This window comes from Hypomesus transpacificus, chromosome 19 (genome assembly GCF_021917145.1).
Source record: "Hypomesus transpacificus isolate Combined female chromosome 19, fHypTra1, whole genome shotgun sequence".
NCBI classification, from domain to species: domain Eukaryota; kingdom Metazoa; phylum Chordata; class Actinopteri; order Osmeriformes; family Osmeridae; genus Hypomesus; species Hypomesus transpacificus.
This window is the reverse complement of record NC_061078.1, coordinates 8,923,384-8,951,114: the sequence shown is the minus strand read 5'-3', so window position 1 is coordinate 8,951,114 and position 27,731 is coordinate 8,923,384. Positions and strand designations below refer to the sequence as shown.

The following is a 27,731-nucleotide window of genomic DNA, read 5'->3' as shown; positions in this document are numbered from 1 at the left end:
AGCATTTATTGAACATTTACAAACCTGTCAAGATTAACGAGAGACTGCAATGCCTCTGAGTTTGGCATTTACTGTCAAATGACCCGCCCACTGTTAGACAACAAATATGTCATAATATGAAATTCACATCTTCAAAAAAGCTGACTGTCAAGCTTGGATGGGTTCTTTGCAATCATTATTACACCTCAAAATCATGTCGTACAGTTCTTTTGTTTCAAACTTAAAAGTAGCCTTTCTGTATTTGTGCAATAATATATTATTGTGGAATACACACATCGCCTATTATTTAAATGACTACAATTAAAATGTATTAATATTGAGAAACCTAACTATTTGCAATGCAAAAACTCAAAAACTGTTAGATCTTCATTATTTGCTGATGTAGGAAGGACATTTACATTTAGTCATTTGGCAGACACTCTTATCCAGAGCGACTTACAGTAGGTAAAGGGACATTCCCCCGGGGCGAGTAGGGTGAAGTGCCTTGCCCAAGGACACAACGTCATTTTGCATGGCCGGGAATCTAACTGTAAACCTTCAGATTACTAGCCCGATTCCCTAACCGCTCAGCCATTTGACTCCATTGTTTAACAATACAATATAGTTTACAATATATAGACCATAGCAACAACAAAAAATCCAAAAAGCACAACTTTTGAGTGATCTTTCAAAAGTTTGGTAGGTTACTGCGTTAAATGTTTGAGAATCACTTTTACTGTTTGCATCCACAGAAGCCTGATTGTGTGACACAACTTTCCTTGAGTCAACTCTGCTGATGCCTTAAGTTTTCTATGGTATCACAAATAAATGGGGCCTGTAATAACTTTAAGGAAGAAAACATTCTCATATCAGAAGATGCCAAACATTAATGAATGAACACTGCAAAAGACAATTATCACCCAATAAAAAGCCCATATATTCACCCTTGTACCTGCACAAACAAAATGTGAGGCTTTTGGAGTTCAAGTGTGAAAACACACTGTAATACAATAACATGTTGTAGGGTTTGAAAGTTAATATTAATTTTAAAATCAATTAAGGGGAATTGGGTTGGAACATTTGAATTCAAAGTAGTTCTACAGAGTAAAACCACCGATCTGTGGCATTTGTCTTCTTGAAATACTTTAATGGACCATGTTCTACATGAAGGTAGAAGAAGGGCCAGCGCTTTGAGATAAAACAAAATAAAAATATTCAGAAAGTTTTATTTAAATGACTTCCGAAATACAGAAATGCAACTGGTTGACTGGGGAGCTAAACATTTTAAGGTTATATACATGGTCATGCAAGCATACTAGAAGTCTGTGTTTGTTCTGGAGTCAGGTTACAGATGTTGAATACAGTACAACACTTCTCATATTCAACATAGACACTTACAAATATACAATGTAGCCTAGTACTCAATTGTTTACTTGGCACAGTAGTCAATAGATTTCAGACTAGCCTCATTGGCAAACCAGAAAATTAGCACAATGGATTCACAATCAAACATACCATTTGGATCACAGTAACTATGTTTTTTTCTGCCTGCCATACAGTAACTGGATTTGTGCAGTTATGGTTTTTGGCTTGTCTACCAAATATGACCTCATCTAATGGCAGAAGAGTAGTTTTTTGAAAAGGGGGAAATTCACTCGATTTAAGACGAAATGCATGCAAATAAGTGGTCTTCAGGCTAGAGCACTGACAGGTTACTGGTCTTTACTGTATGCCAGAGAAAGATCAGTTACTTCATTTTCCATCTGAATTCCCCCTAATAGATTTTTTAATACTTCTATTACGGAGGAGCATTTCCCACAAGGTTAATTTCATTTCACAATTAAAGCATCAATCATCATTAACAGACTGCATTGAAAAGATGAACCTGCACATCTCTCACTCAATATCGTCTCTTACATTGTGTTTCAGCCATGCCCTGCCCCCACCCATTGGCCAACACACAATGCCAGAGGGGGGGGGGGGGGGGCTTGATTATATCATTTTATCTGTGTCTGCCTGTTTACAAAACATTTATAGAATGTAGAGCTTGAAAGAATACTACATGGCAAGATGAGGAGCTTCCTCATTTGATTTAAAAGTCTGTGCTGTAGATAACATCAGTTTCTGCAAAGCTACAGTATGTCAGTCAATCTTGGCATCCAAAACACTAACATAACTATGCACTTTAAAACCAAATGTTTGTGGACATGCGCAGAATAGGGACATCTGCTTGTCAAACCTCTCATGCAAAAATCATGCAGCACTCACAAAGCATTATTATGGAATTTGTGTCATTTTTGGGGGGGTTGGGCACTGATGTCGGTTGATCTGGTTTTTGCTAGCGGGTGGTGTTGTAAACCATCCTGTGTTGTGCATGTGGCATTATCACACTGAAACTGAAAAAGACCACTATACTGTTCCTACAAAGTCTGAAGCACAGCAGATATAAAATGTAATCATTTAAGCATCAAGATGTCAGTGTAACGTTTTGGGCCTAGCCCGAACCATGATAGGGGGCATATTATTTCATGTTAGACAACACCTCTCAGTATGCCCCCTATTTCATAAACAACACCCTTTTATCCATAGTTATATTGCCACACCTCAATACAATAATTAAGGACACACATCCAAAGACAATGACTATACTTTGGATTATGGTTTGGAAGTTTAGATGAACCACTCATTTCCATATAAGAGGGTCACACACTCAATGTAATTTAGCCTTCTATCTATAATTTTAGTATAGTATTTAACTATCTCGTTCCCCAAATGTCTCCCCAAAGCACACTTACCATCCAGCTGAATGGCATTACCCTGTGTCTGAGTTCATGCACTGCCACTAGTGGACACGTGGATGAATGTTATGTTCTACCTTCTTTTCTGCATCCTGGCCCTGTGTCTCCATTAAGGGATGTTGAGGGGATAGTCATCTGTGCCTGTTAAAGATGGCACTCTGCTCAACAACTCTTGATGCTGACAAAGAAAGGCGGAGGAGAGGGCAGATCACATTCCTTCAAGTCAACTGGTGGCAGTGTGCTGAATGAAGGCAGAGTGCAATGCATTTTAAGTGACTATGTGACAGAGTGAGTATGAGAGAAAGTGTGAGAATGTGAGGGAGGAAGACAGAGAGGTCCTCAAAAGGTTGCAGTTCCTGATACGACTTTATATTTCACAATCTTATAGTTTGTTAGACCAACCTGCCTTATGAAAGTGTCACATTTTGTTGCTTTCCATGACCAGGAACCTTCAGTATCACTATTACACTACAAGATAAATGCCTTACTCAAGTCTCCAAGACACACAGTCGTGGACTGTGCTACAGAGACTAAGGCATTTGCAAACAAATACTAAAATAAAAAGAATGTGAAACATTTGCATCTTAATGCAAACATTTTAGATGTACACTACCTGCCCTTTTGATATCCATGAGGTTACATCATCTTAGAGATTCAAATATGTTTGTTATCTGCAGTTATCGTCTTGAACAAGGCCTAGTTGAATAGGCTATACTGTACATAACACACGTGGAAGTCATCACACTCTCAACTCGACTGTGTTAAGTTGTCATTTGGATTGTACACTCTAGTTTACTAACTAAGTCAGTTCTGACAGCCAAATAAACCTCTGGTTCATACATTATTATTTTTAGCCACAAAGACACACGACACAAGAAACACATGAAATATTTACATTCATTCACTATCTCACAAGAAACAGCTTGTCTGTAATCAATTCTTCATAACATGCCCATACTCAACTCTGCTGTTCATCATCATAAGTTGGGGATTCTATAGCTTTATTTCCACTAGGTACTAGATCATGGCAAATCTATCTGGGTCACATACCACCCAGGATCAGCAAGGGATGTATTCAATGATACACAATATAGTGAGGCGGATCCATTTGTTAGGACATCCATTAGAACTGGCGTTATCTTACACAGAAGCTCCAATCCATTCTCCAAAAATTGTCAAATGATCACACCCTGCCAAATTTCTCTCATGTAGCATATTCCGCCAGGCATTCCTTAATTTGTCACTTGGCTTTTCAAATAATTGTTCGTGGGGACAACAAAGAGAGCAAATCATTTGATTAGAGCAAGGCATTGCAGAGGGTGAGGGAATCAATCTGACAGGAAAATATCCCAGATGTTACATTCTGGACCATGTATATGCAGAGGGATCTTTCAGAGCTCTGGCACTTGGCAAAGGTCTGATCCATGTTTAGATAGCTTCATTCACTGCAGGACTAAGTTAAAAGTAGCTCCTTGCAAATGTCTAGCTATTTGTCAACTAAAAATAATGCCACCAAGATGTTGGGCTGGGATTTTTTCTTCACATTAGGTTCACAAAAAGTCAGATTAGCAGGTTCATTGGCATGCCCCCCCCCCCACCCCCCCCCCCCAAACACATTTCAGGATTACAAGCTTTTCTAGCATTGAAACAATTTATCAAGAGTCATGTGAAGGATTGGCTAGGAAAAGGTTTGCCCATCACAGCATTTGCACAGCTGTAAAGAAGATCAAATACATATTTATGGAGATAAACAAACAAATGGCCTGGGGTACAATAGGCAATGTTGTGCCAATATTATGATTAATATGAATTTGGTATGTATTGTAGTAACCAGGGACTGGTTAAGCCCAGGTAGAGACTTTGTTAAACAGAAAAAACACAACAGTAATCAAATCAAGGTTCTTCCTCAGTGGAAGGAAAGGTCCACAGCCAGCTCATGTGGTACCAGTGGCCCTCTAAGTTAACAAAAAATAAACCAAGGTGCGCACGTTCCCATGTGGCTCTTACACCAGTTGCTCTCCCCTGATCGCCTACACTGGCCAGCTTTTATGCTGTGCCTCACCCTAATGGGCTGGGGAGGCGCAGCTGTGGTCCTTGTTAGCCAGCCAGGGAGTGGGAATCTGTGGTACCTCCCCTGGATCACTTGAACACAAGCTCCAGGTTTGCCACAGCATGTACACATGGCAAAAAGTTCACCAATATTCCGTTTTTTCATGAATTTGATCCTTTTTCATCTAATGTGTTGCAAGAGTTTCACCATCAGGCTTAGTGATCTACATACAGTGTGGGCTTCATTCCAAAACTCTTACATTATTGAACATGCCCTTGACTCTTCTCGCTTATGATGACCACCATATAGGGCAGTGTCAGTGTGGAGACCTAACCTGATACTCTCTGTACAGAACAATATATTTTATTCGAATTATTCAAAACTTAAGATCTTACATAGCTACAATACAGGTTTATTGTTGTATGCTGCACTCTTAACAGCATATAGTACCACACATTTATCAACATGCATCAAAAAAGAAAAACTGAAGCTTTTTCAAACTTACAAGCAACTATTGAGATAATATTAATCATACATTATCTGCTGATAAGCAACAACTAGAGGTAGGATGAGAGTCAAACTGATATCTGTTGATAGTTATTCAAGCTTCTCATCTAATGTGGATCGATATACTGTAATTCATTAATTAAACTAAACATTCTAGAGATGGACATCCAAATGAGGTATTAACTGAATATCAATTCAGTTGGGCTGAAATGTCAGGCTGAGTCTGTTCCTCACACCTTATGTCTCCATCAATGAAAGAAATAAAAGAAATAAAAGAAGAGATTGACTCTGTATTAGGTATTTCATCATATGAATACAGCTGCCATTTAGTATTCATCCTGAATACTGTAGAGCAGTACAGCAGTCTTATAATAAAACTCATACTCAAGTATTTTATGGCCTGTACTTTACTGTAAGACTGTTTAAGAAGAAGATGAAAAGAACCAAGATCATATGGCTTCCTCAGACACACACACAAACATACAAACCCCACTGACAAACACATCAGGGTTATATCCTGCATCCAACCACTCCTGTCATCCAATGCTCCTATCAACACACACTTCTTGCAAGAAACCGGGAAAAAAACATAAACATGGGAAATGATGCAATGTTACTGACACATCCTTCGATAGATGTTTAAGATTGGAGGAGACAAGCACTCCCCTTTTCTGCTTAACTGCACCTTGCCTCCTCTCCTTTTTCCTGGTTGACGTTGGTGTTGCAAGCATTAAAGGGAGTTCGTTGATTAAAAAAAGAAATAAATATGAAAAAGAATTGTATATGAGAAGCTGTGAAAAAATCCCAGAATCGGAGAGCACCCCCTGAAGGTGTCATATCATTAGATAAAGGTATGTTGCACAGCAAGTCTAACCCACTGAGAATTATCTGTGACCTGAAGGTTAGCCTGAAGACATAACAGTGGGGGGGGATATTTCTACCGTTATGTCTAGGTGACATCACCTTAATTTAAAACTATTGCCTAAAAAAAACAACTCTAAAATCTCACAGAGTAGGCTAATTGTCTCCTAAATCACAATGAAATATGTTGTACACAGTATCTATACAGTGCAATATTGTTAAAACACACCTTTCCACATGCTGACTCTCAACTAATGTCCCAATGGCAGTCATTCCTGTTAGCTTAAAACCATGTTGAGAATACCAGGGTATATGTTAACTATCATGGCTAGGGAAACACACTCTTTCATCTGGTGCTTTTATGAATACATTTAGAATGTAGAGCATACGAGCAACACTTGAAGCTAATGACATGAATTATGAATTATGTCTGACTGTTCATCCTGGTAGATTTGTGGTCTAACATCTGGTTCGTTGACAGAGTATTAGGACTGAGTTAGAATTCAAATGATTTGACATGCATTTCAAATATCACAGGCAATTTGTTTCTTATGCATGGATCATAATCAGCAATGATTTTGAAATGGCATTGCTTTAAGTAACATCAAAGCTAACCTACATACATCAAGAGTAAAGAAAGTGCACAGGAATTTTATATTATGTTGGTAAATACAGTACATATTGTATTTGACCTTCAACAGCATGCAATCTCAGACACACACCTGCACACCAGAAAGAACAGATTGATTTGTTCAAGGATTATATTTTCTGTATATAATACCTTTGTATCATTCCTGACTCATCTCAGGTACACAAAGAAATAATAATAGTATTTTTAATGGATTGCGCCAGCTGTTCATATGGCAGACTATAAATCTGATATATTGTTTTTGCTCATAATGTATGCAATATGATTGCAGTAACTGTTTCAACTTAAATTGACTTGTCAGAAGTACTTTAAGACACTTCAAAGAACAATACACAATAGGTATCACATGGTACCAAATGCTACTGGAAATAATTACATAATCGACATTTTAACATGTTTTAATACATGAGTAATATTTTGCCTATAGGTTTAAAATGGATATTCAGTTTTTGATGTTGCAGTCGTATCGCATTAGACAATGCAGTATTCTGGAACCTTGTTACAAGGACAGGTTTTGTCTACAAAGGGGTGGCAGAACTTTGTGGGAAAAGCTAGCACTCAAGGTCCTTGTTTCCATGGTAACTGTGTGAGTGAGAACAAGTGAGAGACTGCCGTTGAGAGGATGCCGGAGGTGAGTTCAGGATGCAGAACGATTTGAGCCATGCAATATTTTCCATTAAATAATCCCCTCTGTTTAGGGCCATCTTAGATGTACTGTGCCAAATCGCAATGGTGTCTTAACCAGAGGATCTATGCTTCCTATATGACTCTGAACTGTAAGTTAAATTCTCTCAATTTTGTTAAGGCTACGAGTGGCAAGAGACTGACTTTACTTAGATGGATACACTGGATATTTACTTTTGAATGCTTCTTTATATTGGTTACCATAACACCTTTTAATGTAACTGGCCAGTAAAACAATAATATAATAATATTAATAGTAAGCTAGATCAAATTCTTACATGTAATAGTAAGCTAGATGATAAACTTACAAAAACCAACTATAAGGAAAATTTCCTGGACATAGTGTAATGTATTCATGGTATAGTACAACTTCTCTAATGAAACACCCCAAAAAATCTATGGGTCGACCAGTACAGAAATGTCACACATAAACGTTCCACCTCTTTTAAATCCCATACCCAGAAATACCTTAAATTACACAACAATTCTCTTATTTGCAAAGGCTAAGCTAAAGGTTATCACTCAATCAAATGATTTCAAGATGTGAGAATTACATGCTTGTTTTCTTGATTCTTTAGTGAGCATGGTTTACTGGATGTAAGATGGTAACACAACACATGGGAACTTTCACACTCCAGTAACAGTGAATGTGACTTAAAAAATGTATGAAGGATTGATTGCCTGAGAAACTGTAGTTGTCCAACTGTAGTCCAACACCTTCCACCTGTAACTTGTTCAACACAATGAGCCTTCAGATAGAAACAACTCAACCTTGTCTTGTTAATGTGTTACTGAATAACCCAAATGATTCTGGTGCTGTGATTTCACCTCTGTACAAAGCTTTATTGAAAACATTAATGGTACTTTCAACCATTAGTGGTTGAATAACCTAAATTCTAAAACGGGTTGTTCCCATCCTTGATTGTGATTGGCTATATCGCATTCCATGCCTTTGAAAAATCCAGCATAACCTCACAGGTTGTCCTCATGACATTCTTTAACATTCCACATTACTGCTTATCGAATATTTCAAATTGAAATAGACGGCAAAGATGTCCATCTGGCTGTTGCGTGGCAACGATTTATGTAGGAACTATACTTTGTAGTAGCGGAAGAATGACGGTTTATTATTAAACTATTTTGTTTTTTATTGTTTTTATTGATGAAACCATATCAAATATTTGTAGTAACAGTTTTAGAAAAGCAATAAGCCCCGCGAGTCCGTGGTTTACGCTGATTTTAGAACAGGTAAGGGGGTTTTCGGCAGTCCGCTTCGTGTCGTGCCTAACAACTCCCCTTACCTGTTTTAAAATCAGCGTAAACCACGGCCTCATGGGGTTTATTGCTTAAATGTGCTTGTATGGTTCTGTATTGGCGTACATCGTTTTCATAATGCATACAGCAAACAAACTACGTTGCACAACTCCATCATGAAGAGGCAAGGAGGGCACACATTGTCTCAAACTTGAGGGAAAAGGTGAACATGGTCACCACACTTGGCTTAACCTCTTCTATTATTGAGACAAATATATGCTGCAAAAACTTCATCCGAAATGAACTAGCTTAAGCCAGCATAGTCCTTTCGAACGAGTTTCACTTCTCTAGTGGTCATAATAACCCACAATATACTTTGGATTGGTGCTGAAAACAAATAATTTCTATAGTACTCCTTCTAGGCCTCATTATGAACCAACCTCCATCTTTCTGGAACCATAATGACCCATGTCAGACAATACCTTATGTTGAGGAGATGCCGAAGACATACAGTGTTACATATACAGTGTTACATCCAGTGAATTAATTCTCACAATTATCTGCTTTACTAATACAAAATGGACTGTACCATCGCTCCAATCTTTACAGTTTTCACCCATTTTTGTCCTTGCTGAATTTCTGAGAGACCTATATTCACTAGATTCCTATCTGATTGGCCTGCCAGTCTGCATCTGACAGCATCTTTAAGGAGTAGGCTGAGAACTTGGCTTATACTGTTGAAATGGATTGTCACTCACACCGCTCAGTGTACGACTCTTTCGAGTCATCCCAAATCAGTATGCAGAGGACTGGCTTTCTGTGAAGCAAGTTCAGTAAAGGACTTTCTTTTCACCAGGCCTATTGGGGAGGTAGAGTGTTTGACATTCATTTTTGCCTGGAGCCTCGACAGAGAGTGACTTGCAATTACTGAACGAAATTGAGAGTTCAAGGAACACATGTGCTCAGTTAATAGTTTTCATCAGGATTTTTGCTAGCTACAACCCAAAATGCCATGTGAAATGTATACAAGTCTGCCTAATGCAATTGTGAAACCTTAGTCAGTATTCAGATGTCGAAAATATTTTGCCAAAATCAACAATAATGTCCCTTTACCAAATAGGGTAAGCAGCAATGGTGAAATTGACTGTTGTTAACAGGTTGAATGTTGATTTTGTTACCTATACAAAGTAAACATTGTCAAGAGAACATGGACAAAAACAACAACATTATTGTATCTTAAATTAATGTTTACATCAAACTCTTACCATCTTGACTCTCTAACCATGCCATGATACACAAAATATTTAGACATATGCATAATATTTCTAATTTAAAGGTAAGTTGGGACCGGTAACCATTTGAGATGGTCATCTCCTGACTTATTATCCTGACTTGGATGGAGACAGAAGACACTTGCAGCTTTGGTGTTTTATTACCTGGGAAGACTGAAGTTTTGGGACAGTTGATCTAGATGTAATTATTGTTGATTAGGCTGATTGTATTGAAGGATTGTATTCTTTTGATTTAATGAGCCGATGACGTAAGGGCCATGGAACAGCTACATTTCTGTATTGTGATTGTGGATGGACCAATGACTCTTGAGAATTGTGTACTATAAAATTATGTGTTGAATGATGTTCTTGGGAGCTCAGGGTCATCAGCTGTTAAATGTTGGTGTCTACTGGATTCTCTGATTCCTCTAGGAAACTAGATGGAGCTGTTTGGAAATTGTCTTTGTGATACAGTGTTAAACTCTCAATACTTAAACTCCAAATGATTGATAAACTGTCAATTTTCAATAAATAATCATGATTTGAAAAATGGGTGTTAACATTGATCTTGTTTTTGTTTTAAATGCTGTGCCTTTTTACACTTTAATAACCAACACATTTAACAGATAAACTACAGTTAATTGTACACTACTGTTTATATAGTGTGACAATTGTAATATGTATTATATCTTAAGGTTGCCATGTATTCAGATCGCCGGCGTTACAACTGTACATGCTGAACCACAAATGACCTAGACTAAAATATCTCCCCTAACTGAATGATCTCTCTTCTCTAGTATGAAGCATTGGTGAAAATGATTTTCACTCACTCATCTGTGGCAGGAAGTATAGGCAATATAGCAGGTGGTAAACTGCTGAGGTTTTCACAAAAGTGAGGAAGAAATCACTGAAAGTATCTGTTGCCTCTGAGGCATATTCCCAACAAATGTGTTCAGTCTGTTTGCAAAGAAACTTTGACCTTGAAATTGTAGGATATTTGGACTATGTAAAAAAAACGAATCTGAGAATATATTGGTTTACTTGAGCTGGTACATTCTATCAAAGCTAAGCAGAAGCAAACTGTTGCTAAGCAGCACACAGTACACAAGAGGATTTCTCTGGTGCTATCCATGCCATTCAGCTCAACATTTTGTTCCTTCTTTAAACTACTTGATTTGGTTGCCTATTTATTGTAGTGCTATGAAATTCACAGTATCAGCATGGAATTTTAACAAGCTTGAGGGTGACCTGGTGTTAGTGTATGTTTAGCCTTACATTGAACCATATGGCCTTTCAGTGTATTAAGCAGGGCAGTGGAAAAGGACTGGATGAAGTGGGCAATCTCGACACACTCGTTCGCACACTCAGTCTAAAGATTCTGCAATCGTTCGGTGCGCCTCATTTGAGTATCCCCCTAAAACAGCTCAGGTACTAAATAAATAAATAAACTAAGAAGCCAGTGTCTGTGTAATTAGTGTAAGTGTTTAATTAGGTTTAGTAGGTTTATGTGCTCAGTGTAGTGGGCTATTCACTCAGATAAAGCTGACCTTCACTATCTTGGAACTTAGCTCAACAACCATTCCCCTATTCTCTTTTGTGTAAGTGAACGTTTTACTAGCTGTATTCACTTTCCCAGTGGGCTTGTTTGAGGATGCTAGTGAGAACTGTTACAGACAATTTATGTGGTTGAAACAGTAGAAGACATGTAACCTTGTGAAACCATACTGATCTCACAAGCTGACATTCTGTTTAGCTAGAACTTTCTGTCCATGAACATTCAAGCTTCATATGAAGTGAGGTACCATTTATAAAGCCCTTCATGTACTGCTTTGCAAAATACCCTTTATTCACAGAACTCATACATGAAGTATTTTACATGTTTTAATGCCTTCATTTACATCCTACTTCCTATGGCCTAATATGAAATTGTGTTGAAACGTAGTCTGTGTAAATTAAATGCATGGCTACTATTTGAGAAGATTGAGTGACATTCATCATAATTATAATATTATTACTATTATTATCTACATCATTATATGCTGAGGTGTCCTCATTTGGTCGACCGTGAATCCTGAACATATCTATCATGGGCTCTTTGACCCCAATCTCTGATCAGCTGCTCCCATATTGGTAGCTTTGTAGACATTCACATCCTTTCTTCAACCCTCACATGAAGTCTGTTCATGTTTCTTAGAAGTATACACTGCTAAGATCAATAAATCTGTATTTGTAATTGATTGATTTACTTGACACAGACACGATTACATACTACTAGGCTACATGTTAGTGATAGTTACAAAACCAGGCCAATGCTAAGAAGACAACACCTCTTGGGCCGGTGTTTGAGAGGAAATCAATTACCATTTTTCATCACATGGGCCATGAACAATACGCTTCAAGATGTAAAAATCTAACCTAAAAATAAGTTTCATTTCATTCAATATACTTTGCTTGCCACTTGTTACTGGATGCTTGGCAAACCTTTACATTAGGGTAAAATCAACGACCATGTAACTTCAATTCAAAAATAGTTATGATTACACCAACCTGCTTAAAACAACATTTGGAGCAAGTTGAAATCTTATATTTGGTGCTTATCCATGATATAACCACAATATATCACCTTTATATGGAAGCAAGTTCATTGCAGTATGATGTTCTTAAGGTATTTTTCATCAGGACTGAGACTTCTATGTGCACAAACGAAACCATTGATGCAGCAAGAATGTGTAAGGAAAACCTTCCACCCTTTTCATGAAAACTCCTGTATAGCATTCCCAAGTATTCGGTTACCCTTATGCTTTAAAGTGTCAGACCTAATTGCTACAGCAGACTATTATTTTTCAATGGTACCTTTTGCTCTGAAAACTAGAACCAATAACTCATTTATTCTCCACAAATATCCATTTATTTGTCACATTTACTGAAAATCACAGTTTATTGAAAGGACACAGAAAGGTCAAATAACAGATAAATGTAGCTAGGAGTAACTACTCAGTGCATGGCACATTCTCAGGGAGACGACCCATTGTGAGTCTTTGGCTCTTCACCTCTGGCATGTTAAAGGCAGAAAGAGCTCTGAAATATTAAATGTTGAAAAGTTGGCCAGCCAACTTGAGCCTCTATGGTTCAAAATATGGAGAGTAAATTAACCTTGCTACAATGAGTGGCAAAACATTATTGTAAGTTTGGTGTTACAGCATTTCTTTTTATCGATTTGAGTACTTTTTACAATATCTGATTTCACCAGTGCAAAGGGATTTATTTAGAAAGTTCCCACATTTAGAAAGAAGTGTTCTCACTGAAAAAATCTAGGAAGTAAACAACAAAATGATTGATCAGATAACAAGTTACCAGTGCCATTGCTACCTTTAAAATAAGTCTAGAAGTCTAGAATGCATGCCATTTCACTATGCAGGATTTCAATTGAGAAACGTTTGAAATTTGAGATTATTTTCATTTGAAAATGCCACTGTCTATCTTCTGCAAATGTTTCTTTGTGTGTGTGTGTGCATGTTTGTGAATGAGTGTGTGTTGTGTTTGTGAGACCACATGTGGGCACGCAAGTGTGTGTTCTGAGAAATATCCTCCAGGCTATACAGGTCTTCTGCATCTCAGTAGATATCCCATTCATTCAGTTGTGTCGTTTTGATGTTTTGCTGCCTTCCTCTGCCACCCTGCTGTCATCTGAGGACTTTTCCATGTATTTTTCAATCTGTGCTTGGCTCCTTTGCTGTTAGATTCCAAAAACAAGAATTCATTATGAGCAAGAGTGACAGGATACCAGTGAAATAGAGTTCTGCATACAGAAAGACTTCTTACTGACTGACAGCGGTTTTACATAAAAATACATAGAAACAAAGCTTTTCATAACTTTCATATCATACAATATGATTTTGACAAAAAAATGATATTTACAATAACTGTCTATAGTCGGTTAATTAGGCTACACAACTGCTTTTCAACTCAGCATCTTGAGAAAAGAAACACGCTGAAGAAAAAACATACATTAGGCAATTATCCCATATTTTCAGACAACAATTTCAGAGGGGAATAAAAAACAAATCCTGCCTTAATTGGATTGGTAAATTGATTTGTGATGTTATAAGGTATTTTATTTATTTTTGACAGTACATTTGAAAGATGGGCACCAGTTCAGCAAACCAATGTTTTCAGCTGCAAGCCAAGTCAGCAAGCATCTGTTAAATGTTTCCCAGTGTCATTCTGGTAAAGGCCTATGGGCTGGCTGCAAAAAAACTGAGCTTCATCTTCACACTGCCTAGCAGTGGTCGACAATTTTTGCCTGGAGAGAAGCAACACAAATACAGTTGTGCAGATGGATTTATACTGTCACCTTCAGTCATACATGAAATAAAATCTTTGTTTCGCAATCATAGCAACATGCTCCTTTGAGATACTACAGTATAAGGCCTGTGTCTAGACATATTAAAATAATATTTCAGGGTTCTGAGAGCTTACAACTCAATTAGCCAAATAGTAAGTGCGTCCACTTCAAACGCATAGTCATACTGGAAGTACAGCACCCTACCAATGCTCATGCATTTATCTGATTCCAAGTTCAGTAGCTAATATATAGTAGTTATAGAAGGTATAGAAGTTAACTTAATTCTGAAATCCCCTAAGCTTAACCAGCAGTAGAAAAGCTCATTAACCTCTCAAACAGGTTGAGTAAGTGCTGAGGGGTTTGTTCAGCAGTAATATGAAATGTATGATTTGTATTCAAATACTTACTACCGCCTCTTACTACACACTATTGCAAATTACAGAATCTTGTCAAAGTGCAGTGCAATCTGTGGATTCCATTTAATTGGAAGAGAAAGTATGTTTGTCATTCAGCCAACATAATTATACATGGCTAAATGGGTAAATGCACCCTATAGAGTCCATGAATGTTGAGTTCACGAACAGTGCTTTCCTGGATAGACACCACTCAAGTTGAGGGCTTTCTCCAGTACCCATAACCTACGTGACAGAGGCTTGACTTTTCCCATTTCTTTTAACTACATTGTGCAAAACCACAAATACAACAAATACAAAGGCACTGCAAATTCTAAGAGAATTATTGACCAAATCCCACATTTTCTAGCAGTATTTTAGCATTCACTGGATAAGTTAAAAAAGATAAGAAGAAAAAAACCCACCTAGCAATAACTGTATTGGATACTTGTGTTCCAAGTTAAAATCACTGAATCCTTTTTGCAATTAGAAGAAGAAAATAAGACAAGAAAATAAAGCCGTGCCACCCCCCACCCACCAGACCTCTGCATAACTAAACTTAAGCTCTACTAGCAAGGTGTCTTAGTATGTAAAATATGGTACTAGTAGCTGGTGAAAACCTGGTCCTACCAGCAAGCGATCGACACCTTTGCAAATTCTCTCTCTCATAATCTGTCAATTTGACAGTGACCACAGGAGGGAGAAAGCACTAGGTTTTTGGTTCTAAAAAGATGCCTAACATATAATATTCAAAAGACTACTGAGAGCCGGAAGCATAGAAGACAAAAACAGTGAATGTTACTTGCTCATTTAAATGCCATGCATCCACATGCTCCATTGCCTAAATTAACTTTGACAGGGCACTTTTTGAATGTATAATTTCTGATGTACTGTAATCTATGGAAGTATACTGTTAAAATGGAGTAAAGATTCAGCACCATCACTATGAGTGCGGCAGCTGCATCGTTACACAATGTTGTGCCGAATTGATATGGAAGGCATTGTGTCGCTGCACCATCTGGCACTTCCAAACAGGTGTGACTCTATTCCACATGATTGAGGTAGCCAATATGCATTGTTTTGGCAGAGCGTAATACGAGGAATATCACAGTTAAGTAGATTGTGGTGGCATTTTCTCAAGTGTTATTCATATGTATTAATCATATTCCACACACAACCACATAGTTTGAAAAATAAGAACATTTGCATGAGAGCCACGATGTTATTTTCCACAGAGACCAGGTCCATATGTAATTAAATATTACTTGGGAAGGAATATAATGTAAGAATAAATGGTAAGCCAACTTTTTTTTTAAGGTTCTTCTAAATGGTTCCCCCCCACACACACATTATTTTTGCACTAAGAAAACAATACACAACAATGTACAATCTGTTACATAACATATTCTACAACACAATTTCATTATACATGTACATGTTTTGTACCCACCTGGTGTTCTGTATGCTTTTTACTTTCAGGAGGTGACTCCTCAGTCTGATTTTGGAAGCAATCGACACCAATCTGAAGGAAGACAGGAACATAAACATATCTAGCAACAACATTTGTTTCTGGAAATGCTTTTCTTGAAAGGATTCAATGAATTAATTGTTATTCTCAGTTAAAGGAGACATTTTTGAACGTCTTGCTTCTACGTGGCATTTTGTACCGAGCAAAGCTGAACTGCTTGAGCTTCCTGTTCACACCCTAAGTTGAACCACCTTTTGTTACCTGTACTGTGTAAACGGATGGGGAAATAACAGTATGGCCCAGTTTCCCAGACATGGATTAAGCCTAGTCGTAGAGTAGGAGAACATTTCAATGAAGGTCTCCATTGAAAACGTTTTTAATCTAGGACTAGGTTAAATCCATGTCTGGGAAACTGGGCCTAAAAGTACAGCAGACAAGTAGAATATACCTACAGTATAGGACTGTAAAACAACAAGTTTTGAGATAGGGTTGTGAGGTGGTCATTAGACGTCTTTCATTTGAGGCTTTTCACAAGTGTTGTTGCTAAAGCCTATAACCTAATTTTTGCTCTTCGTCAAGGCATGCCATCTACCACTGCAATTTCGAAAATGAAACCGCATTAGTGGAAGGTAATAGGGTACAGCCTTTCTCCAACACTACCAGCCAGCTTCATGAAACATTTACAGAGAAGTAGTTAGGTTGATAAGAGGAGTAGTTATCTGGGGACCTTTGTGCCTTCTCTAAGCAAAAACACATTAAATACTACTTACGACACCCATTCACTTTGATGGGGTAATTGTAGCACCTTGCATGGTAACAATGCACAGATTCACAAAGGCAGAGCATTGTATTTGTTTGAACCGTGTTTAAGATTGACTACTTTTGTATTTTTTTACTTAATCGACAACAGTTTGTTCTCCTATGTTCTTGGACTTTGTAGGTGAATCATTAAAGAAATTGAATTAATCAAGTCAGGGCTTTCTTATAATTCTCAGTCTTTTTGCTCATTCATTGTGAATGAAGAACTATTGCACAGTTTCAAAATACTGCAGAAAAACTATCATAGACTATAAAATACTTTTTGAAAGAGCGTAGAAATAATTGCTCTCCTCATTGCCTGTGGGGGATGAACAACACAGAACAGAGTCTTCACGTGTATGTATCCCTTCTCATTGGTATTCGTAACCAGTATTCTTGATACAGGATTCCCCTCTTACAACCCCTGCCAAAATGATATCATCAATAATGCGAAAAGAACGAACATTGTTTTTGGCACAATTTCATTACAGGACATTGTCTTTGACATGTTTCCATGGTGGGTAATTTTCTTGGTAGATCCTATCCCCCCTAACCGTGCTCTTTCTCTCTCTCCAGTGGCCTATTGCCTCATTTAGCTTATAGTTATTGATAACCACATGTCAAAAACACCCATTCCCTATGGGATTGCACCCTCTCGCCCCTGCCCTCATAGTATTTTTCTGGTTTTGACACATCATTAAAATGGGGTTGTCATGCCTGGATTTCTTGTCAAGAGAACACCGTCATAAAAAAGGCATGGTCATGAGACAACATGCAGTATACCTGTACATTTGATAAAGAGTTAGGGATGTTTCATATGTCACAGAGTTTTGAGCAGGACTGTAGTCCTTCATTTTCAAACTATTGATATTCAAAGTCAGGTAATGCAAGTGCAAACATGCGTTACTATTGCTAATCCTTGACCCAAAGTTTAAGTGCAAATTGTAGGAGTTCATCAATACCTATCGGTTTATACGGTGACATGTTTTTTTTTACAAATGATAACTTGAGTAAAAGTGGATCAGGTAACTAATGAACAGCAATTCAATGAACAGATGAACCTGTTGAATTTGGGCCCGAGGGTCACAAATAGCCTATTACAGTTTAATTACTCCAAAGGCTCACCTTTTCCATCTGGCAGTCCTTGAGTACACCGCTCTCTCTCCTCATTACCCCGATGTTCACAGGCGATTTGCTGGCTGTGATGATTCTCTGAACTTTTGGGATATCCTGAGCGAAGAAAGAAGGATTTACAGTTCAGAACCCCATTTAAAGTGATATGCGGCATTGTAGAACAGCTGTTATGTGGGATTTGTGCATTCATTTTAGGCACTAGATCTCTTTATATAGTGAATGGCACTCTTTGTCCTTTTGTTGTAGTTTACTTGTAAGAAAGCAGAAATACCATCTGCTTCTATCTTTAAGTTAAACAGTTGTAATTATGTTCAGTAGCAGGTACATTTAATAGGTGTGTTGTAGATCACTTTTTGATCACATCAACACCAACCAATGCCTGTATTTACTGTGATATGCACAAAACTGTGCCATGCCAAATGTTGGTGTAAGAAAATGCAGTGAGTATCATGAAATAAGAACATTATCTGGGAGTGGGAAAGGGTGCAAGTCCTGAGGTTAAACCAAGTTCCTGTAGTTTTGTGTCGCTTGTGATCTTTCTAAACTTAACCCTAAACTGGAATGCCTAAACCCAACATTGACTCTAATCTAACCATTGCAAGGACATGCAAAGCTTAAAATATATCAACATCATGCTTTCTTCATGCTTGGCAATGCATTTATTAGTGCTTAATCGTTAATGGATAAAGGATAAAAGGTGCAGTCCTTTATACAATGTGCAGATTTTATTCAATAAATGTTATGCATCACATGCAGATACAAACAACCACGGTCCCATCTAAGTGCCAGTCTGATGTGTTTTTTAGTAAGTAACTGTAAATGTAAACTAAAAATGATTCAAAATGTTACATAGAAACACTTTTAGCTTCACAGTGTCATCATCTATTCATTTTTAGTCATATAATGCTATACCCTTCTGCACAAGGTTAGCTTTTAGCTTGGCATATACATCAGTATATCATGGATTATTTTTTAGTTGTAAATGTGCTGTTTTGTCTTTTGAAATTCATACTTAGTAGTAAAAGACTCAATCATATCGTAGTTTTGGAACAGATCACAAAGCCTCCAAAATGTGTGAAAAGCCACAATGTTTCTTCTTTGTAACATGCAGGACAAAAATCTATAGTGCAGATCCAGATAATTAAATCCTAATTGAAGTTGAATTCAACATCGATTTGTACAGTATGTGTGATGGATTTATAACAACAAAACAATTCATTTTAAATGTTACAATGTTTTCAATAATATTTCTTTAGATTGCTGTGACCTCAACTACAACACAAAGGTTTTCTTTCTGTATTTATTTAAACCTGGAAACTGTAGAAAAGCCTACAGTAACAGCTGAGAGGAGGCCAAAGAAATATGTGTAATTTCCTCAGGCGCAGTGCCCCAAGCATTTGAGACATCATCTCCCATTACTTGGATAAAAATTGCATGGTATCAGACTACAAAACTTGGCTTCTTCCCTCTGCCTGTTAAATATGAAGCAACTTCCACTCCAATTTTGCTGATCCCTGCAACCTCGTACTAATGAATCTTTCACCAGCCGGGATGTGGTGTGTGTCTTTATGCCAGGCTGGAAGCCTTATCTATGGTGTCTACTGAAGCTTAAGGCCCATTATGTTAACTCAGACTGTGTGCATGAAGCTAAGAGGACTTGCTGCACATACTTGAACAAACATTTCAGCACTGATCCACTTTGGAATCCAAAGACACAAAGCGGATTTCAACAAGAGTGTGCCAACAAAATACTCTATATTTTATCATCCAGCCAGAGGATAATGGCCCCTGCAAGTTATGTTTTGCGAAAGCCGTTTGTAGGAATTGTAAAAACCTTGTAACCTTTTATTTCATTGCTTTTCCATTATTACTTGCATTGTGCCCAATAATTGCCTTTTGATCAATTACAATAATAGGCCTCATATTAGTCATGCAGGCTGACAAATAGAAGCTTGTCCAACAGAATGCATTCAGCAGCTTTAATTTTCTATTTAATCAATAATAGATACAAAAATCCACAGCCGAAAGCAGATCATGGATAGGCATATGGAATAATTTGAGTGCGGTATTGAGGGTCCTGGTTCATAGAAATGTTTTGGAGGAAGAGTAGGTGTATACAGAATCACCAATCAAAAACAGCTGACATACTCCTTTCTCTCTGAAAAAATGTAGGTCCATCTGCAGACATAAAGGAGAGGGGGGGGGGGTCTGTATTTTGACCATCCTTGACAGATCAAAATGAGACATGGCCCATTCCTTGTAAATGTGTGTACTTCAACAGATGGAGCGGCACATTAATCTGTACAGTGAAAACTCTGATTCGTCCAACAGACAGTAGAGACAGTAGAGACAGGAGAGGATAGCGGCAATCAAAGGGCAACGGATTGGAACTATTTGTATGCTAATCTAAAAGTGTAAAAACTTGATTAGCATAAGGAGATTTTAGCTCAACCCTAGTTTATTTTAGTTGACTTGTCTGTGTCAGGCAGCCTCTCTACCCTCATTCACTGCCACACACTAATGAAAAGGAACACCAGCAAATTCTCATCTGCTATAATGGAGTCATCTTCCGCAGCTGTGAACACTGAGTATAGTTTATATATTTGGATGTAAAGTGGCTTTTACAATACATTGCTTTACATGACAGCACCACTGCATGGTGGAGGGGTATTAAGTGTGATCAAGAAAAGCTGTGAAAAAAATAGAAAGGAGAGAAAAAAGTCCTTTGGGTGGCACATAGCTGGAGCGTCAAAGCTCTTAGACATCCAAGACATAGAAGCAGAATGAATTCCGACTGCATTGGGGAGGAAAGCCTCTTAAGAGACAAAATTGCTCACCAGGATCATGGCAGATAAAATGCCCCAGCAGCAGCATTGTGCCCGGCTTGATGATTTCAGTGTGACTGCAGCTATGGCAGTTGTAGTGCAGAAATCAGAACTAACACAATCTGTGATTAAGTCTGACATGGCGCCCCATGCTGAGGAGAGAAGGTGTGCTCCATTCTCACAGAGACAAGTGTATTGAAAGCATTCAGCACCGTTTCAGTTCCAAACAAAGATCCATAGAGTCTCCGAATAGAGGGAGGTAAAGTCTATTTAAATCAATGTCTTGAAACAATGGATTCTGGTCACTGTAAATAAGTAAAAATCACAGTTTTATGTGTCACGAGGTAGGCTAGTTCATGAGACTGTCAAATTCTGAAAATGATTAATTACTAAATCCATCACTAATTACTTTTTACTTTCTGAAAGTACTGGAGTCGGAGTGCGGGAGAGTTCCTGGTCTTAAAAAGAGCGCCCTGGCTGTAAAGTAGGAGTGTCAAGACTTCATGACGGTGGTGCTGACTGACAGCGATAAATTCTCGGAGAGCCACATGAACCAGCTTTGCCAGATTTTTTGCTGTTACCCTCTAAATATTGTATTATTAACAATATATGGGATTCATAAGATCAAATGTAGTAAAACCAGAAAGTGAGAGATTTAAATGATATAAGACTGACCCTGTCCAAAAAGAATATTTAACTGTCAATCCTTTCTCATATCCATTAATTGCCCGTATTAAACTCTTACGCTACTGTGTAGAAATCCTTTTGGAATGTATTAATATTGTGGCTGGTGCAGAAATGAAGGTCCGACAATGATGAAAAAAAAACAGTTTCCATACTTGAGGTATAGGCGAATCCTGTTCTACATTTACATTTATTCATTTAGCAGACGCCTTTATCCAAAGCGACTTCCAAGAGAGAGCTTTACAAAAGTGCATAGGTCTTTAGTGCATAGATCATAAACAACGAGATAACAAAACATTGTGGGTAGCCAAAACATGAAGCATACATTGTGAAAAGCAAATAAGAAAGAAACATAAGAGTTTTCAGACCCCATAAATGTCTGCAACTGTCATCCTTGGTTTGCTTTCAAGTGATGCAGTAAAACCGATTTTGTGCTCACTGACAAGACTCTGAAGAGTCTCTTTTGAAGACCCAGAATAAAGAGTCTGTCATTTTACATTTTATTTTAATTAAGAGTATATGTTTAAATAGAAGAGCCTGCATAAGTTGCTGGGCCGTGTTTCCAACACTATCTGATCTAAATTATTTTTGAACAGTGCTTCAGGAGTCATATTTTTCAGTCAGTGGTCTTACTGTAATTGTAAATGTGTTCCTAGACACTTCTCAGAAAAGTGTCATTTACTGAATAACATAAATACACACTTCACAGCCTAGAGCTGTGGCAATTAAAAGAGGTACCTTACCTTGGCATGTGGCTGTTGGAAAGTGAGTCTGGAGTTGTTCACCACAAGTGAAGAGTATCTAAACAAGTGGGTAGAAGTGGCAGGGAATCTGTGGCCGCCAGTGGGCTGGTTCTGCAGGACAGCTGAAAAGCAGATGTGCACTGTGTCTTTCAATGCCTTCAGCTGAGATTCCTGTCCCAAAACAATAAGGTAAACATGAGAGTTGACACTCAATCAAATATTTGGTGGCTTCCTTGCCTATCCCGCACACAACACAAACTGATTAAACAGATGGCATGTCACAACAACAGTCTAAATATACTAGTGTGCTTTAATCCATTAATCTTACTGTACTGTAATAGTGCAACAAACCCATCGAAGCATCTTTTTATAAAAAAGTCGAATATGTATTGTACACAGTACTTTACCAGATCGCTAACTTGCACATTGCAGTTGAGAAATATCGCATGGCATGATTGGCGTGATAAAGAACATCGTAGCCAGCCAATATAATAATATATCATTTGAACAAACATTTGCTAACATTTACCTTGTCGAGGGCAGCCTTCTCCAGCTCATCCTTGGCCACTGTTAACTTGTGCTCTAAATCCATTAGTTGTTGCCCCTGTTGAAAGACAGGACTATTAAAACATTTGAATGCTTGAATTCTGAAAATTCTGCATTTACATTTCACACCTTGTCTTGCTTAGCCATGTCTGCCTCCTGATTACTCTGCTAACTTTGTCATCACTTTTACCTGATGGTTCATTTTTTTCTTAAGCCCAGGCTTGTAAAAGAAAGAAAGAAATATATTGAGAAATTACATAAAGTTAATGGGTAACACTTTAGATGAGCTCACCAAATTCATAATTTAATAATAATTTCTTACCTATTAGTTAACGGTTTGTACAGCATTAGTTATTTATTGTTCATACAAAATGTATCATTGGTAAAGCATTAGTAAAGCATAACCCTAAACCTTAACCCTAAACGTTAACCAAAACTTAAACCCTAACCCTAACCCTAACCCTAACCCTAACCCTAAACCCTAAACCCAAACCCAAACCCAAACCCAAACCCAAACCCAAACCCTAACCCTAACTGTGTGAACAAATGCTTTACTAATGATACATTTTATATAAACAATTAATAACTAATGGTGAACAAACTGTTAACTAATAGGTAACAAATTGGTTAATACATTATGAATTTGGTGAGCTCATCTAAAGTGTTACCAGTTAATGATTTAATTATTTTATAAATGATCATGCTTATTTGGTGAAGTTTGATATTTTCAATACAAAAAAGTGGTTGCTAAAATCACAAGATTCCTTGGAGAGCATTGTTGGGGTCAACTCCATTTGCACTCTAGAATTCCATCCATAAATTGTCAATAAGGCTTTTTCAATCATTCCACAAATTAAATTCCCATTCGCAAATCGACATAAGAAATTAATTGACCCACCAACTCTACTCATTCCAATATTGAGAAATTCATCAGGTAAGGCAGAAGACTCTTAATAGGAGAAGAGGATTTACAGATGGCTTCAATAAAAGGGATCTGGTTGATGGACTTCGCGTTGTGAAAGTTTATGGTGCGCCTTTCACTGGGCTCCCGGAATGATATACTATACAGGCGTGCATTCAGAAATACTTTACAGGTGTGCATTCAGAAATACCAAGGTCAATCTCTTTGGCATGAGAAATATCAATAACTTGCGGAAAAAGGTATTTATGTTCTGTAGTGGAAAATATGTATCCATTTGGTGTTAACAGCTAAGGCTAAGGGTAGTAGTTTTCTAAATGATGAAGTTCATGAAAGGTCTTATCTCACATTTATCTTCCTGAGTTTTCGGCACCAAGCTGTCTGGTCTTTATTGCATGTTGCCTTGAATTCTACTTCTTATCTTTTAGAGAAGCCTACCTTCAGATGCTGTTTTATTATTAACTGCTTTCTCGTTAGTCTTCCTTCTTAATCACTTTCATCAGGCTCTCTCTTGACTAACTACAGTATTTCATTTGAAGGTAATATAGACCCACATATTTTTTTGAAAGAACAACAAAAAACAATTTGTTTACACAGTTTGTCTTATTTTGAGGACCATGAACAGGGGGGTATTCCAGAAAGCAGGTTATGCAACATACCCAGGTAAGTTAACTCCTTATATGACAGCCAGCGTTGTAGCAACATTGCCAGTAAGTTGCTGCAGCAGAGTTACCACGTTATGTCGCATAACCAGCTTTCTGGAATACCCCCCCAGATTCCAGAGCAGACAGACTTTGTAAACACATGTAGTTTCCAGGGAAGGTTGCTCGCTCACTCAAGTTGTTGTCGGATTTCATTGAGTGAGTAAAGACATTAACAGCTATGCCATTGATCGAAGATTGGAGCTTAACATTTACAAGTAAGCATCACATAGATTTAGTTTTATTGTTAGACAGCCACAGCATTTACATCCAGAATAAAGGCCAGAATTAGATTTAATACAGTTTTCAAAGAACAAGTCAGATCTTTCTTCCCCTCAAGGCCTTTTTTAACTGGAAGCTAAAGTAATAAACTTAGAGAAGTCGTTCTTTAATCATGAGCTAAAAGGAGAGTATATAATCTCTCCATAGCAAATGCCGATTGAAAGGCAGAGGTACTCATTGCTCTGTGGACTGAATTACAGTAATAAGATAGGGGGCAGAGAATGTCTACTGAAGAGTGAACAAAAAAGCAGGATTTTTAGATATAATTTGAAAAGAAAAAATTATAGTAAGGAATTTCAAAAAGTCTTAATTCCAACCGTCACATTAATAGGAATTGGCACTTAATAATCAACAAATCTGAACACATTGGTTCAAATAATTACATTCGAAGAACTACAAATAGGATTCAGTTTTTAACCAAAAAGAGCTTTGATCATTCTTTTGCTTTTATGAGAAAACTGCAACTCAGGAACTTTAATTGTAAGGGTCAACAAAGGTTTGGCCTAAGTGATAACTAGTCTTTATAATTTATAAATACAACTTTAAAATCCACAGACCTTTATTCCACTGGACAGAAAATCATGTCTATAGGCATTGTATAACAAATAATGCTATATAACAGATATATTATAAGGAACTCTATTACAATGGTAAGATTTAGCATACCTGTGGTACATAGTTCCTACTTGGTACAGTAACTTGCTGTGGTCAAGAGGTCATGCAGTGAGCCTCTGACAATACACAGATTGGAGAATGTGCTATTTTCACCTTTGGAAAGAGCAACATGCAGAAAATAGTACAAACAATGAGTGATGAACGAACCACCTGTGTGTTGTTTTCCCTGAGCATTAAGTCGTCGAATGAGTACCGTTTAAGGACATGTTTTGGTGGTTACTATATTTGTACAGTCCGATGTATATAATGTCCATCTGAGAGACATGTTTCTCACTCATGCTAGCCACTCTGTTGTGGATTGGTGGCATGATCCGATGTCGTTGCTAATAAAACCTGAGTCAATCCTTTTCTAATCGTCGTGCCTCTGTCCGGTCTACCTGTTAAGAGATTTCATCCTTACAATAACCTAACACATAACTATTATATATTAAACAGTGTATGATTGTGTATGAGTATCCACAAACATACATGGCCAAGGGCCATTTCCAGTAGTATGTCCATTGTCCACCCTTCAATTTTTCCAAATTAATTCCATCTCCAGGTTCCATCTCCTGGAGATGAATTCCATCTCCAGGTTGCTGCAATGAACATTGAACTTTTCCATTTTCATATTGTCTACAGTTTGTAAATAAAAGAAGTGTATTAAATAGTGTACTGTTTAAATGGGGTTTAAGAACATTAAAGAATAAGGCTGTTTTGGGGATAGTGGCCATCTGTGATTTGTGGTTTGGTGACAATGATTTACCATCTGTGACACTGACAGAAATACTTTCCTATCATTCATCCTTGGGCCAGAATAGAACCACAAGAGCAGACACAGTGGACAATATATTCAGGGTGTGTAGAACCATAAAGCTCAGCAGAGAAGAATGAGGCCTTTCTCTATCCTCTTCTGTCATTATTCCATCTGACAGAGCTTAAAATGATGGGTCAGAGGGATCATATCTTACATTTATGAAATGGTATTACAGGGCACTGTGGCAGAAATGTCAACTGACATTTCCCGACTTAGCACTGCAAACAAGAACCGAAAGGTCAGGCAATGTGCCCAGTAAATGCCAATGATTATTATACAAATCCTAAAATACAAAAGTCCTGAAAAAGGTCAATTTTTGCAATTAGAATAGGCCTGTACTGTGTGTGTCAGTGTGTGGCCAAAGCGTTTGAACTATTTCCAATTATGTAGCTTAAGATACATTTGGCAATTATTCATGGTATGTTTACAAATGGAGACTAAATAGCAAGTTATTAAACCAGTAGCAATCAGTAATCCTAATAACCACCCAGTGTAGCCCCAATGCTGTAAAAACATCCCATAAAAAATATGATCAATCATATAATTGTTTTATTCCCGACTGAATTAAACACGGTAAGGAACAAAGATAATATATAAGGACAATGTTGAAAAAAAGAACGACACTGGATTTAGGTCATTTAGTAGTCATTGGATAAACCTCTAAATCTTGAGAAGATTGGTTTTGATCACACTGTTAGTGTTGAGACTAGAATAAAAAAAGAAAACTTTAATGTGTCATTACCTAGAGGGTTTGACAACATGGTACTGGTGCTTCAGTCTTTTACGATTAACAGTCTATAGTTGTGTGAATCTGAGTGCTGAGGCTCTCTGTAGACAGGTCACCACTATAAGAGAATCTTGTCAACTGCGGTCTAAATCAAGAAAAATTGCCCCTCCCCCCATCCCAATGGGATTATCCATCCCAGGTGGACTCAAGCACCTGTTTACCTATGGTCTGGAACAGCAATAAAGCTGCCCCTTCAGTTTGCGCTTACCTTGAAAATTAAATCCTTTTTCCCGTACCGCAGCTCTTTCAGTTGAGCCTGGATTTTTTTGGACTGCAAGTAGAAGATAAGAAAATAAGTGTTAGCTTATTCAAATAGGGAAATTGGTTTTAGATCACGTAGCAGGATTTTACCGGCTGCAGCGGAACACTCCTTTGTGAGTGTTCCCTGGGCAAAGCTCTGACTCAAAGGAGGGACCTACAGAGAGCAAGAAAATATCAAATCTCCTCTTCAGTGAACTGCAAAGCCCACACAATGATGCAGTCACACACTGGCTTCTTGCCCACTGTCTAAAGCTGTATTCCTGCTCCCACTCCACTAGGTACACAACCACCACCACACATGCAGGCCCCTAGTTACTTCTCC

At 37.7% G+C, this 27,731-nt stretch overlaps 1 protein-coding gene across 2 annotated transcripts in view; it reads right to left on the bottom strand.

Annotated features, from left to right (window-relative positions):
* Positions 1 to 12,953: 12,953 nt before the first annotated feature.
* luzp2 (leucine zipper protein 2) overlaps positions 12,954 to 27,731 on the bottom strand; it is a 70,886-nt gene continuing 56,108 nt past the window's right edge. Inside the window, exons 8-13 of one of the 2 annotated variants that reach the window (XM_047042314.1) lie at positions 27,357 to 27,419; positions 22,972 to 23,046; positions 22,443 to 22,613; positions 18,182 to 18,286; positions 16,241 to 16,312; positions 12,954 to 13,786 (exon numbers count right to left, since the gene is read on the bottom strand). In XM_047042314.1, coding sequence (XP_046898270.1) covers positions 13,688 to 13,786; positions 16,241 to 16,312; positions 18,182 to 18,286; positions 22,443 to 22,613; positions 22,972 to 23,046; positions 27,357 to 27,419 — 585 coding nt within the window. In that variant the 3' untranslated portion in view covers positions 12,954 to 13,687. The remainder of the gene's footprint in view (positions 13,787 to 16,240; positions 16,313 to 18,181; positions 18,287 to 22,442; positions 22,614 to 22,971; positions 23,047 to 27,356; positions 27,420 to 27,731) is intronic. The other variant, XM_047042315.1, reaches the window with a different exon arrangement.